This window comes from Phaseolus vulgaris, chromosome 6, assembly GCF_000499845.2.
Source record: "Phaseolus vulgaris cultivar G19833 chromosome 6, P. vulgaris v2.0, whole genome shotgun sequence".
Lineage (NCBI taxonomy): Eukaryota > Viridiplantae > Streptophyta > Magnoliopsida > Fabales > Fabaceae > Phaseolus > Phaseolus vulgaris.
Genome location: NC_023754.2, coordinates 25,594,502 through 25,609,762, shown reverse-complemented (window position 1 = coordinate 25,609,762; position 15,261 = coordinate 25,594,502). Strand labels below are relative to the sequence as shown.

The 15,261-nt window shown below is 31.7% G+C and overlaps 3 protein-coding genes across 5 annotated transcripts; 1 reads left to right on the top strand and 2 right to left on the bottom strand.

Moving 5' to 3' along the window:
* Positions 1 to 2,985: 2,985 nt before the first annotated feature.
* Positions 2,986 to 3,979, bottom strand: LOC137832241 (15.4 kDa class V heat shock protein). Its single transcript, XM_068640297.1, has 2 exons — positions 3,719 to 3,979; positions 2,986 to 3,440 (listed from the first exon to the last, which is right to left on the bottom strand). Exons 1-2 carry the CDS (start codon positions 3,858 to 3,860, stop codon positions 3,175 to 3,177), a joined length of 408 nt encoding a protein of 135 aa, XP_068496398.1. The 5' UTR covers positions 3,861 to 3,979; the 3' UTR covers positions 2,986 to 3,174.
* A 1,295-nt stretch (positions 3,980 to 5,274) lies between these two features.
* On the bottom strand, positions 5,275 to 8,157 carry LOC137832240 (uncharacterized). The gene has a single exon (XM_068640296.1). It carries the CDS (start codon positions 7,546 to 7,548, stop codon positions 5,662 to 5,664), a length of 1,887 nt encoding a protein of 628 aa, XP_068496397.1. The 5' UTR covers positions 7,549 to 8,157; the 3' UTR covers positions 5,275 to 5,661.
* Positions 8,158 to 11,020: 2,863 nt separating this feature from the next.
* Positions 11,021 to 15,052, top strand: LOC137832237 (polyadenylate-binding protein RBP45-like). 3 transcript variants are annotated; one of them, XR_011084526.1, is made up of 7 exons: positions 11,029 to 11,468; positions 11,967 to 12,432; positions 12,736 to 12,818; positions 14,125 to 14,186; positions 14,257 to 14,387; positions 14,481 to 14,577; positions 14,662 to 15,052. XR_011084526.1 is itself a non-coding variant. In XM_068640291.1 (6 exons), the coding sequence occupies exons 1-6, from the start codon at positions 11,199 to 11,201 to the stop codon at positions 14,833 to 14,835; spliced, it is 1,200 nt and encodes a 399-aa protein (XP_068496392.1). In that variant the 5' UTR covers positions 11,021 to 11,198; the 3' UTR covers positions 14,836 to 15,052. The 3 variants fall into 3 exon arrangements, 2 of the variants coding, with proteins under 2 accessions (XP_068496392.1, XP_068496394.1); XM_068640291.1 differs by lacking the exon at positions 12,736 to 12,818 and having other exon boundaries at positions 11,021 to 11,468; XM_068640293.1 differs by lacking the exons at positions 12,736 to 12,818; positions 14,662 to 15,052 and having other exon boundaries at positions 11,052 to 11,468; positions 14,257 to 14,495.
* The last annotated feature ends 209 nt before the right edge of the window (positions 15,053 to 15,261 follow it).

Sequence of the window (15,261 nt, the reverse complement as noted above, 5' to 3'; positions counted from 1 at the left end):
TAATGTATTTTAATAAATATTTTTATAATATGTTTTCTTATTTGTTTGTAATAAATTAATAAATCATTAATCTTTTGAAATTTTCTTTTCTAATGGTTATGTTTGTTTTAAATATTTAATTTTATAAGATACTTAAATTTATAATTAAAAAATATAAAATTATATTTTTTATTTTTTAAAAAATTCATGCAAGTGAATCTTTAATGATAAGTCTTATATAGGTTAGCTTGCATTGTCGTCCTAAGAACTTAGAATCAAATAACTATTCAATAGTATGAATATAGGATCAAAGCTATAAACACGAAACCTAAATATAAAAGGATAAAATAAATCACTGAAAAATTTGTGAACATGATGTTGAATTATTTATTTATTATTTTTTCATACATATATAAATATATGACTTTTTTTCCATTCAATCAATTATGCCTCTAAACTTTTATGTTTGGAAAATCATGACTTAAATTTTAGATTATAAAGATTGATTATAAAACTTTTTTCAATTTGGTGTAATCATCATGATAATATTGGAGTATCTTATTGTTTAAGAGAAATTTTTTAAAGAATAATGAGTATCCTTTAAGGATGACAATGTGGATAGGTCATATCGGTCGACCTACATTTCGTTACCAAAAAGTGTAAAGCGAGCTCATTAATTTAGATCGCTGATCCGCTTAAGCTCGTTCCACATAACCTGCAGCCCGCAGGACGGGGTGAATTGACCCACATAAATAAAAAAAATTAAATTTTATTCTGCAAAAAAAAAAAACATACCTCAGTCATCCATTATTGAAGTGTGATATTTATTTTATTTTTAAAAAAATTAAATTGAATGTACTAAAAAAGATAATGTTTTATTTTAATCATCTAAAGGAGTTAATATTAAGAGTGAAGTGAATCTAATTTTAAGTAAAATCTTATATTTATTTTTTTTAATACAAAATAATATAAAGAAGAAATTTCAATAAAATAGTTAAAAAATTAGTCATCTTCATTAAAATATTTTATAGCAAAACTTTGATAAGATATTCTTATACTTGTACATGCAAAACAAAACTTTGATTATTTTTAATTAAGCATTCTAATAACCCTCATAGTTGAATTCATATTTTCATCTTAATTGAATGAATTGAAACAGGATACAATTTTATTTTTTCAATAGCAAGAATAATTTTGTTTAAAATTAATGAAATTTTAATTTTTGGAAATTTTTTTTATGCAAACTGTCCGCAAGCATGCAGGTTACCTCATATGCAAGGCAAATCAGTGAAATAAGTCTGCACTTCTTACGCAAAGCAGACCTATGCGGGACAGATCGCTTAATTAAGAAGTGTTCAAGTGACTAATAGTGATAAGTCATATTTTGAAGTTTCATTTATAATCTTATTACATATTCGAAATACATATTCTTTCTTTATTTATTTTCATGAGGAGAGAGTTTTTTTTTATAAAAAATATATTAGTTATTATATTCTATATTTTTTTTACTATATTTCTGTATTTTTTACACTAACATTAGTCTATTGTTTATATCATATCTTTTTTCTGTAGAGATTTTTTTGGTTGATTCTTTTTCATTGGATTCCTTAGTTCTAGAGCTTCAGTTTGGACACTTGGAAAGAGACATTTGAAATTTATATCTATCTTACATACATCATATATGATCAATTTAAAAAGTATAGTCTTGTATGTAAGATTTCTATGCAATGATAACTTTGCAAGGCCTAATTAGGTTCAGTCTATGCCCATAACTCTTTCAGAAAAAGTATATATAGATGGGTGTGTAAGAAGCTACCCTAGCATATATTAGTCACAAATTGGAATTGATATTATTGGACAATTATATGATCCAATATACCTAGAACGATATATTATAGGTTGATCTCAGATTTTAGTATATTATACAATCTTTCAAAAGTTGTTCAGTCTCATAATGTATTTTGTCTGTTTTCATTATTATGTGATTCCCGTGATTCTTTTGAGTCAATATTATATGGTATAAAAGTTACTAAATCAACTAGGAAGCAAAACATATTTCCTTTAAATTATTTTGAAAATTTCTTTTTATGATGATATATATATATATATAATATTTATACATATCTAAATACTAGAGAAATTATATATGCGTGTTAAGTGTAATTTATTTTACATCAGTAATTAGAATAATAATATTTTATATATTATATTTAGATTTAATGAGTTAATGTAGTAGTTCACACCATATGTTTGCAAGCCATGTGAAAGATTTAATTGATAAAAAAAAGAATGTATTTGATGTTTTTTCCCTTCATAAAAAGTTGCCGATTTAGCTATAATAATAATAATGGAAATAAAATCCTAATTCAACGAGAAAAACTTGGAAAGAAAAACATAGTAATATTAAACTTATCACAGGGCACAAAGTGATAAAGCGCCCCAATTGATGAATAGAAATAATCTTAACAATGAATGAAGAAAAGCTATGTCATGATGTTAATGATTCACGTGGTCTTTCAGTCTGAGAAGGTAAGTTGGTAACATGCAGCTGGATAATATTTGTTTATCCTTATCATCACATGATTTGAGTCATAAGTGTTTCAGTATGTTACTATTAAGCCAACTTGTACTTAAATGCTCCTGCTTCATTTTGTTAGATGTCTGTGTGATCACGTCAATACCATTTATTTCTCACTGGGAATGGGACATGCAAATATTCCATTCATAGTTTCTTCACAATACAACTTGATCAAGATAAAATATTGATTTTGAGGTAACCAAAAATATCTGCAACCACTTGGGCCTGTTTGGATCGGTGACAAGATTTTTTCAGTTATTGACATTTTTATTAATCAACAACTCCTTAGTTATCTACAACACAAAACACTTTTGAATAGCAATTAGTGTCCACCTATCTTTTTCTATATGTCAGGTCAAGTAGGAACGTGTAGCAAGTTTGATATAAAAGTTAGCTAAATATCTGCGAGTTGAAATCTTGGGTGTCACTTTTGAAAACAACAGAGAACAAATGGTTCATAACTCACCTCCATTTTGTACACAAGAGTCACTAAGATAAGAAGAACATGGCCTAAATCATGCAAAGGCAACTTAACCAATTTTTCATTAAGAAGAAATCAACCACTAGCCGTAAATGGTATAGCTCCTAATCAGAAGAAAGACCCTTCATTCATTCATTCAAGCTGCTCTTGCTAGAACTTCCAAATTCTCAGACACATCAGCAGGGTCAATGTAGAAACCTCTTCTAATTGATCTTGGAACTGTAACAGTTAAAACTCCATCTTCATACCCAGCAGAGATGCCATCGAGCTCCACCCTCCCAGGTAGCCTAAACTTCCTCTCAAACTTCCTTGCAGGTTCTGTGGATTCATCCACTGCTTCAGTTCTGATTATGAGGTACCTTGAATCTTCAACCTCCACTTTCAGCTCCTCTTTCCGCACACCTACCACAATAAGCAAACATCAAATAAATAAATAAAATAAACCCAGTTCAAATATCTTATTGCAACTTATGAGAAAAACCAAATAGATATCATTGTTAGTGTGACTCAGAAATACTTTAAAAGTTAAATAAATTTGTTAAGGGTCAGCAATCTAAAAATCCTTTTACATATACATACTTTAGTATTTACTATAGTTGGAAACAAAGAAAACGAAAGACATGATTAAGGGGAAGGACTTTATTTAGTAGTTTTCCAACATGGCTAACTAAGGTGCTTACCAGGGATGTCAGCTGAGAAAATGTGAGATTCAGGGGTTTCTGTCCAGTGGACATAGTTTTGAGGGATGAAATTGTAGGGAAAGAGAAGGTGAGAAGGGATGAAGTATTGCCAGGGAAGGGAGTGAGATGGTGGGAACTCCATTGTGAGGAATTTGGAGTTTCCTTGTTGATTTGGCTTTTGTGGTGCTGGTGAAAAAGGATATATAGTAGTTGGTTGGTTTATTTTTATACAAGTGGACAAGTTGGGATGATGAATTCAACTCATCAGAGTCTGTCTGATCACTGCCTTTCTTTTTTGATCGGTAAACAGTGGGATACTTGGACCTCATTGTTTTCTTTCTTCTCCCATCTGATGCATAACTTTTAGTCACCTGATAATCTTATCCATATTATTTCTGCACTGCTCAATTTTTTCATTTGTATTGTTTAACTTTTTTTATTGCATTTATAATGTTTTCATCTTTTTCTTTTATTTTTATAACTGTTTGAGAATGTTTCAAAGGAAGAAAAATGTATTGAGTTTTAACAGAAGAGAGGAAGGAAGGAAAAATATAACCCCCTTCTTTATTGAGTTCAAAAGGAGAGTAATAGAAAATAAGAGAGTAACTTACCACTCGTACACCCTTATAGATATTATTAGATGGAAAAAAAGGAGGGGAGCCCAAAAAATTAAAATTGCTAAAATAATTTATATAACACAATATGCATGATATAATTAGTTTTTATTTTTTTCAAATATCTTAATGTTAGCAGCAATATATATATATATATATATATATATATATATATCTATATATCAGTATGTAGTAATCATAAAGTGATAATCACTTTAAGTCTGTCCTTGGGTATATTGATTTGAGTTTGATTCTCAATCATACAGAGTATCTAACAGTGTCCAATGACAAATTGTATATATGGCTAGCATGATAGTTTATTGAATCCTAATGCATACTGTATATTAATTAATTAAACTTAAAAAAATGTGGGCCATTCATTTATTGAAAATGTCAAGACTTCATCTTTTAATTCAGTCTGAACCATGAAGCAATTTAATATAGCTGTATACGTGATTCACAGCCGTTTTGGAGTACATCTAACTCACTTTTTAACCTTTAAATAACACAAGAAATAGAATTTTGAATCCTCAACCTGTATAATGGAAGAACACAATATGCACTAGGATTCAATTGAAAAATAAATATTTTCTTAAAATTTTTCCTTTTCTTTAATTACATTTTTCTAAGGAATTTAAATTCCTAAGGCAGATGAGAAGAACCCATTTTGATGTTCTGAGATTTCTGTGGTCTCTAAAAAGCCGTATAACTAACAAAAAACAGCTCCAATCATGGCAACGTGCCATTAGTTACTAAGCATCCCAATTCTATTACAACAAAAGGTATTGACAGAAACTTCTGCTCATCCTCTACAATTTCAAATCAACGACAAAATGACCATTTGAATTGGTAATTGCAAATATGGATAGTTAGTTTTAATCTATTGGTAAAACCATAGTTAAGAACGGCAGTCACATACGCATGATGCAATATAAACATGAATTTCATTGGATAACTCTTTTGACATTGCTTTATTTCTTTCCAAAACAACTTGGTCACAAGGGGTTGAGCACAATCATATTGATTAACCAAAAAAACTGATACAGACTTCAATGTGATAAGAGGAAAACAACCAAAGAACTCAGCCCACTCGAGGCTAAGATACAAATTATACAAAAATCAGTGTCATGATTCAGAGGCTAATGCAAGAGCTCTGGCCAAACAGAATCAATATACACAATTCAACAAATCTTACAAGGATCTTCTAGTTTGCTGTGATGTTCAACAAATTGCATGATAGCCGAGAAAATTTGAAAGTTGCAAGCAACCTTAGAATGCATGGCATTGACAGTAGATGGGCACTTGTTTTTGGAACTTTTAGGACTGCATTCAAGTATTCACCCCAAAGACAAAACCATTGCTGTATGAAGGAAGATTGAAAGAAGCAGTGAGATTTTTCACAGGTGACCGGAAAGGATTTGGAGTCACCGGATGCGTAATGTGCAGTCCAGCGTTACGAAGGACCTGCTTAGCATTTACACATGAAACTTCAGATTGATCAGTGAAGAAAGCAGGCACCCCCAGTGATTTGATTAAATCAATAGCTCCACCCCAACTAGAGTAGCTATCTAATCTAGAATTTAGAGCAATGACAACATGTGGAGAAGGTAGATAGGAGGCTTCCACCTGATAAACGCCCCTTACAAGATTCACTCTAACTCTGCTACCTATTCCTGAGGTTGTACCAGACAAATTTGTTGGAACTTCTGGTCCCACCATCACTATTTGTACATTGCCCAGTCCATTAAGCAAGTGTCCTACTTCTGCAAATGCTGGCATCCAATCCAACTCACCTTCAGGTCCAAGGTAGTGGACAATCACCTCTTTCCCTTTCAGTATAAGATTCTTTGAACTTATATTAAGAGTAGTTAGTATGTGATACACAGTCAATGGATGCGAGAGAATGTCGGCGACAGGACTTGACAATGGAAGTGAGCGAAGGTTGTAGTACTCGGACCAACCAGAGAGAAGAAATGGACTTGAGATGAAATGGTTATTAAACGGAGAGTCATGAGGGTATTCAAATTCATCAATTCCACCCCATAGTTCCTGCAGCCCACCTTTCACAGGAAGGAGACCAAAAGGACAATGTGAATAGCAACTACATTTTCTTCTCCACATACCCTTCTGGTGGATTCCTAATGATTCAAGCCATTTACAAGGCTGGTCAGCAGAACATGGGAACAAGAAAATCATTATAGCCAGCTCTTCTTCCCTCTCCATCATAGCCTTGTAAAGTCCACACATGCTTTTATGCGTGTCGGTCCAATGCTGCTTCTGGCAGATTGAACTGCAGTAAACAACTGCTCTACACCGCCCGCAGCAAAGAGACTGTTCTCCATGCACTTCTTTCTCACACATTGCACACTGTCTCAAGCCAGTACCTGAGTATGCTTTTGTGTCATTGAAAGTGTCCTCCCTAGGTGGTTCAACATACTTGGTGGGAGTAGAGCCAGCACTAGCACTACTAGATCTTTCTTCATACGCCTGACCCGGAGGGTGGGAAACAGTAACAGCAACAAGGTCATAACCCCCCTTGGCTACTTCTGGAGGCCACTGAACATCAACAGTCTCTATAAAAGGTTCAAAACATACCACTGTGGAATACTTTGGACCACTTTCCCTGTCAACCTGAAGTAAGGAGTGCACCAGGGAAATGGCTTTCATGAATGCATAAACAAATCTAAGCTCTTCAATGGTTGGATTTCTATATCGGATATCCCCAGAAGGCGTGCATCGAGCAACATCAATAACAGGAAATCGATCTGATCCTGATGTTTCCAATGACAAAGACTTAATCATCTTCCGGTTGGAAGGGAACATCAAATACTCCACTTCGTATGTGACCCTCAGAAGCTCGACATTTGGAACGTGAATGGTCTCTCTAGATCCTATCATTTTCTTAGCATCATTCTCTGATCTAAACATGTAGAATCCCACATCCCCTCCAATGAACTGAACACATGGAAAAGGCTGTTTCTTGCCAGGCCAATCCGAATCTTTCCCAACCCGGACGCCAAACAAGTGAGCCGGTCGCAGCCTCTTCCATGGCTCAGTTCTATACAAAGCCGCAGAAGCTTTGTATACAGATTTTATGAAATTTGGAGAAATGCCATCCACTCTCATCATGCACGTCCCAGATCCAGGACCAAGACCAGGACCAGACCCGAACTGCTCCTGAAATCTGTTGAACAGACTCTTCAGATGCAAATCCATTGTCTCCCCAATTCCTCAGATTCTTTTCCTTTTTATGCTCGGTAGTCACTCTAGTGAAACTAAATCCGTCAACTTTTTCAAGTTCTGAGTTCACAAATTCTCATAACTCTACTCCACTTCAACAAGCCAAATTCCCACTATGAGCTACCCAGTACACTTATGAAAGCAAAATGCAAATTTGGGCACATGAGTCAATTACAGCTTATGAAATCAGCACCCATTCAGATCATGCAACAGACAGTACAACCAAAACTGATAGGACAATGAGATCAATTGTTTCAAATGTTGAATCAGAAAGTAAAAGAATAAATATCGAAGGTTTTGTTTCGTACCAGCCCGCAAAACAGTGACCAAGCAGAGCTCCAAGACCCAATTCTAATTCGTTTCATGTCAGACATAAACTCATTATTGTGAAATTGACGACTAATGCCATAACATACGGGCATTCCCATTTGTGATCTGTGAGCTCTGAATTGCCATCACGAAATCGGGACTTTTTAAATAATCAACGGTGAAAAAAATCTCCGTAAAATCCAGGGTAGATAAACTTGTAAATAATATATTTAGGTGAAAGAGTCTATAGACGAGAACAGGTCTATTAGCAAAACAAGTCATTCCGGTTTCTAAGTAGAAAGTGGGTTAAAAATGTTACCAACTTTTTTATTTTATAAAACTAATTTAGATAGATAAAATTAGATATTATAATTTAATCTTACATTTAATTTAATTTGAAAAATATTTTGTTACTAGTATTAAGGAATTAAATTCACAAAAAATTTAACAATAATGACCAATGTATATTAAGTTTTTGAAGAAGACTAACCTACTGCGCATGAAGATTTGAGAATTGCTACACTTTGATCCATCCCAACAGCACATGATGGAATGGGGGAGAATGGAACGGAAAACCGGTGCGATATTACTCAACTAACTACGTTATTTTAGAGAATTTTAAATCACGTTATCAAATTATAAACTCCACTTTTTTAAGTACTGTAGTTTATTTTAATGAGATTTTTTTTAAAAATTATTGTGTCATTCTAATTCAGCATATTACTCACAAATATATTTCTACTCATTTAGGTCAATTTACACGGATTTTTCATTTATATTACATATTTCTTATCTTTTTTATTTATTTTGTCTTTCGTTCACTTTTCATCCAAACAAATGCAATATTTTAAAATATATTGAGAACTTACAAATTATTTAATAATAATAATAATATATTTTTCTTTTAATTAGAATTGTCAATTTAATTCATCACTTCTGTCCACTTTTAAAATAAGTATTCTTTATTGGACAACTATGTTGAAAAAAAAATTAACCGAAAGATCCCTGAGTTAAGAGTAAAGTTTAAGTGAATTTTGGTTACTGTAAAATTTCAATTAAGTTATAAATATATGTTATGATTACGTTATGTTTTAGAAATTTCTAAATTATAAATTAGTCCTTAGTTAATGTTTACTATTTGAAACATAATTAGAAGATTAGACCCAATCCAACTTTAATATTTATTGTATTTTGTTTTGGCACAAGGTTAATAATAACGTTAATATATTTGAAGAATTGTTGGTATAATGAATTTTATTATGAGGCATAAGGCAAAGATCTTGAAATCATATCACCTAGATCATACCTTTCACTACTATTTTTACACTGATCTATTACGAAAACAAGTGATAAACATCTGTATTCATTATTGATATTGTTTCTTCATTAGATGAATATATATTCATATCTGATGAAAAAAATATCTGTATTCAAACTTAACCAATAATATTCATAGTAATATGAATGCTTATAGATTTCAAATATATTTTACCATCTTAAACTTTTGTAAACACTTGAAAATGTATGAAACCATATATAATCCATTTCAAAAGTTTAGTTATACCCTTTTAACTATAAGAATAATGTATAAATTTTAATATAATAACTACTTGTTTAATATTTGTAATAGTTATATGTAACTATATTGAAAATTGATTAAATTATTTTTTTTTTAATTTTATTTAAATTATTTTGTAAATTAAATTAAATTTATAAAAATTACCATTTCATTTATTAAAGTTACACTAATAGCACTTACCTTAATTACAGTTTTAAAATAAACATTTATTTCTATTATATTTTTATATGTAGTAAAACTTACATCTCTTGTTTTATTTAAAAATAGCATTTTTTTAAAAATATAAATAAAATGTGAAAATAAAAAGTTAGAACTTCAAAATGTTAAAAAACGAAGGATTTTATTATAAAAAAATAAAGGATTTAGTTATTATACATCAACATTGTTAAAATAATTATATTGACACCCAGTTATTATCTTTTGAGCATATAACAGTTATATGTTTTGTAAAAAATATTGTGTTAGTGTAAGAATAATTACATGAATCAAAATTGATTCATTATTATATTAACTTAAGCCTTTTTTTATGAAAATTAGTTATTAATAAATTTGATGAATATTCTCCTATTAATACACAATTATTACAAAAGTTAAATCACGGAAGTGTGAACCTGCTTTAGCAAAACTAGAAAGAACTTAAATAACATTTAGGAAAATCTCGTATATTTCATCTTTAATTTAAAATTACTGTATATAAAATTTTATTTATAAAATTACAATGTACTACAACTTATATGATCATAACACATGTTTATTTGCATAAATAGAAATCTATTAAATTATATTATTATTATTATTATTATTATTATTATTATTATTATTATTATTATTATACTTTCATTGCAGTTTTGTCCTATCAATTACGAGTTGTTATAATATTATTAACTTATTTTACAAAGAAACTTTTGTATGTCTTAATTTATATTTAAAATTTAAATATAATAATTAATATTTCAAATCCATTATAATTAATGTTATTTATTTCTTTAATTTAACAATATGTTTACACAATGTAAAAATATTTTCTATTATATTTTTAATTTGATATGGTTAAAAAAGAAAGAAAGAAATTTTTCTTCTTTTAAAAAATCATTAAATTTAAATTTAAAAATAAATATAAAAATATATGAATAAAGATTTATATACTTAATCTTTTAACAAGATAAAATCTTCTTAAGAGATACTCGATTATTAACTATTTATTATTTTTCCAAAAATTTTAAAATAAATAAATTAAAATGATTTACGTAATAATATAAATTAGGTTTAATTAAGTTTAATTTTTTTATTAAATGAATATAATTTTTATATTTTAATTAAATTTAATTGTAATATTTACATTGAGTGTGTAGTAAAAGTTACCATAAATTGAAATAATTATAATTATTTACCTGCAAAAGAAATCTGGTTTGAGTTAAGAAGGGAGATAAATCTTTGAGATTTTTTTCAGGCTTACACAGAGCAGCCAATGAGAGTCTCCCACCTAATGACGAAGCGATAAAAATCAATTGAATAAATCTTTTAATTAATTATTTATTATTAAAAAAAACCGTAGTGGCCATCACGCCATCCAAAGTCATTCATTGGTTCCATACCGCACCTTCCCATTCTAGGGTTAGGGTTTGAGTCTTCTTTAAAGAGGATCAAGACCATTCACTTATTCTCTCTCTCAGTTTGCCCCTTTCACTCTCGCTCTTCCATTTTCTCTCTCTAGAATTTCAGATTTGTTGGTGCGGAGATGATGCAGCAGCCAGGACTCGGCATGGCTCCTCCCACCATGGGGCAGCAGCCACCGCAACAGTATCAGCAGCCGCCGCCGCAGCAGCAACCCTACGTCATGATGCCGCCGCAGCCCCAGGCGCCTCCGCCCATGTGGGCTCCTTCCACCCAGCCTTCGTCGCAGCAGCAGCCCACCAGCGTTGACGAGGTCCGGACCCTATGGATCGGCGATTTGCAGTACTGGATGGATGAAAACTATCTCTACACCTGCTTTGCATCTACCGGCGAGGTATAACAGCCCTTCTTGTTTTCTTGGTTTGATGGTGATTTTTGTTGCTTGTGCATGTTTTTTCACACAATTTATTAGGGTTTATCTTTCTCAACGTTAATCACGATCACTTTTTGATTTTTAAAAGGTCCTTGCCTTTTAGTTTCATTTTTAATGATTTACGCGCAGTATTGTTGATTTTGTGGCATTTTAGGTCAAAGATTTTGTTGATTTGTGTTATTTTCTGAAGTAACTGAATTGGGTTTTCGTGAATATAGTTTTTTTAGTAGACGTTTGTTTTGAGTGAATATTGTATTTATTAATACGCGGAGTAATAGATAGTAGTATGAGTTCTGTGGCACTGCAGGTTCAAATTCGGATTTATTTGTGATATTTGTTTTTAGCGTAGTTTGATTTTTTTTTCGGTCATATTTTAAGGTTACCTTTTGTTTGAATTTTGTATTTTATATGGAGGACTGTTTTGTTGTGATATAAAATTCTCATTTTATTGGATTGTAGGTTACATCTGTCAAAGTGATTCGTAATAAGCAAACTAGTCAATCAGAAGGTTATGGGTTTATTGAATTTAATAGTCGTGCTGCGGCAGAGAGAATTCTCCAAACATATAATGGAGCTATTATGCCAAATGGGGGGCAGAGTTTCAGGTTGAATTGGGCAAGTTTTAGTGCTGGTGAAAGACGCCACGATGATTCTCCAGATTACACAATATTTGTTGGCGACTTGGCTGCAGATGTTACTGATTACTTGCTCCAAGAGACATTTAGGGCCCGTTACAGTTCAGTAAAGGGTGCAAAAGTTGTTATTGATAGGCTAACTGGTCGGACAAAAGGTTATGGCTTTGTTAGGTTCGCAGATGAGAGTGAACAAGTGAGGGCCATGACTGAGATGCAAGGGGTTCTTTGTTCAACAAGACCCATGAGAATTGGGCCAGCCAGTAACAAAACCCCTGCTACTCAGCCAAAAGGTGTGTATCATATGTGCTGTTTGTTTGTTTTTTGCTGCTAATATTAATATTTCTTGCATGTGTTGTGTGAAGGAAAATTGGGCTGTCTTCATTTTATGAGTGATACTGATTGAATGTAATGCTGTGTGTTGAAATATCTTTGATGGTGCATGCCAAATTTATCAATTTATAATTCTTTTTTGTTACTCTCTTGAAGATTTGCAGCCGCAACTCGTTTCTTCCTGCAATTTCCTTTAAAAATTTGGGCTAAATAAATTATATACAATAATAAAATCTTATAGAACTCCTATTGTCTCAAAGCAGGGTGTAAAGAGGCTCTGTCATCCCGGAGCCTGGAACTGATTTCAGCTGAAATGGTTACCATTTTAGTGCATGTCTTTGCTTAGGTCAGTTTCCCGTTTATGTTTTGCCAGTTATTTTCTTTGGCATTTTCTTTTTCGCCTACAATTTCAAGTTCTTTTCCATTTGTTGGTTGAATTTACCCCAGTTACATTTGCAACTTTTCTGGTTTCTTATTTTCCGGCCCTCCTTTCTTAATCTTTGTTCATTTAATTTTCTCCTATTAGTTTGTCATAAGAAGTACATCGTTTGCTTTCATTTGTAACATTCCCTTTTGCCAGAAAATACCTAGTTGCCTTTAGTAATTTCAACTGTTCTTCTAACGTGTGTAGATTAATTTCAGTTTCCAATCTCTAGTCCAGTAGGAAAAAATTATTGAGTGCCAGTGTTTATTACGTTGTTTTTTCTAGAAACTACACTTGCTGGCTGGTTATGTTTGTGTTGTCCTGTAGTTTCATATTTTCATGATGATTAGGTTCTGTTCCCAATTCAGTTGTTCCCAATTTCTAAGTTCGATGCCATGCAATTGAAGTTGTAATTTACTTTATATTGCTCAATCCTTTCGGTTAGCACAGTCTTTCAAACCCTTGTTATTGACGTCTTTCTTTCTCAATTGCTAGAAAATTCAATAGGCATCTTATTTTCTCAATTACTTGAAAATTTGATATAGGATTGCAAGGACGATTGAGTTAAAGGTTATCCGTTTGCCTTGCTTGTTGCTATATGACAAATTTTTTGTTGAATTTACTTAATTTTATCTAAATGCATGTTTAAATTTTTTGATGATTACATTTATATAGTTATTCTCAACCTTGTTCTGTTTATTATCTATGTATGCTCTTGTTTTTCTTGTTGCTATATGACAAATATTTCTTTAATTACTTCAATTTATCTAAATGTACGGTTAAAATTTTCTGATGATTACATTTATATTGATGAGTATAAGATATTCTCAACCTTGTTCTGTTTATTATCTATTTATCTATTTATGCTCTTGTTAGCTGATGGATTTATTTATTGTCAATTTTTAACTTGGTTTCTATTGCCGTGTATTTTTAACTTTTCTTATTTTTGTAGATCTGTGGTGACTTGAAAGGGATGTCCCTGTCTTAATCTGTTGCTTCGTATATTGCACACTAAATATTTGCATGCTATAAATTGCACGTGCATAGAATCTTTTATCAAGAAGTTGTGCCTTTATTTAATATAATTTTAATACATGTTTGCACTGATTTGTTTTACTTTTCTTGGTTTCCGTCTAAGTGTGTTCTTGGTGTCATTTTACCATGCATTGTTTCCGTTTAAGTGTGTATAATTCATCATTTTACTTCACTTTTTATTTTGAACATGCAGCAACGTATCAGAATTCTCAAGCTCAAGGCACACAGAACGAAAGTGATCCTAATAATACAACTGTGCGTACTTCTTTGATATATTTGAAACTGCTTTTATTCAACTTTTTTGTGACTTAAATCTTAATTGCAGATTTTTGTGGGCAATCTGGATGCTAATGTCAGCGATGATCATTTGAGGCAAGTTTTTAGCCAGTATGGAGAATTAGTTCATGTGAAGATACCAGCTGGCAAGCGATGTGGTTTTGTCCAATTCGCTGACAGGTAAACATATAATATCTCGTTAAATTAAAAATTCTGTGTGGTGGCATTTTGTAGTCTGGGATCTCTGATAGAGCCTTTATTTTGATACCTCAGGAGCTGTGCTGAAGAGGCACTTCGGATGTTAAATGGGACACTATTGGGTGGACAAAACGTTCGTCTGTCATGGGGACGCAGTCCTTCAAACAAACAGGTAATTAATAGTGTTAAATCTGTGTGTTTGTTTTCCTTAACTAGCTGATAATTTGTAAAATGAGCTTGGGTGTTTGTTTATCAGGGTCAGGCAGATCCAAACCAGTGGAATGGTGGTGGTGGATACTATGGGTATGCACAAGGCTATGAAAACTATGGTTATGCTCCTGCTGGACAGGATCCGAACGTGTATGGCAGTTATCCGGGTTATCCTGGTTATCAACCTCCTCAGCAACAGCAGCAAATAGGATATAGTTGAGAAGTCTCTCCTTTCCTTTTGTAATCTTATCATCATATCATACTTATCATCATCGTCTTGAGTTTCTCTTTTTTCCTTTTCCCTTTGTTTGCTTATTAACTTTATATTTTATGGGAGCTCTCTTTTGTATCCTTAAGTTGCTTGCGGAATACTTATTTACCAAATGCTCTCTACTATGCATTATGCTATGCTATATTACCATGTTTGTACTTTGATATTCCGCCTCTCCTAATTTCGATTGAATGGGTTTTTAAGTAGGGATTTTTATTTTCGACTAAATTATTGTTTTTAAGTTTAATTATTAAATATACTTCTATTTTTTTTAATTTATTGGGTTACTTGTATAATAATTTGTAAGTAGCCGTGCGTATCTTTGTCCATGTCACTATTTACTACATTAAATGTGCTCTCTTCTTGCTAATATAT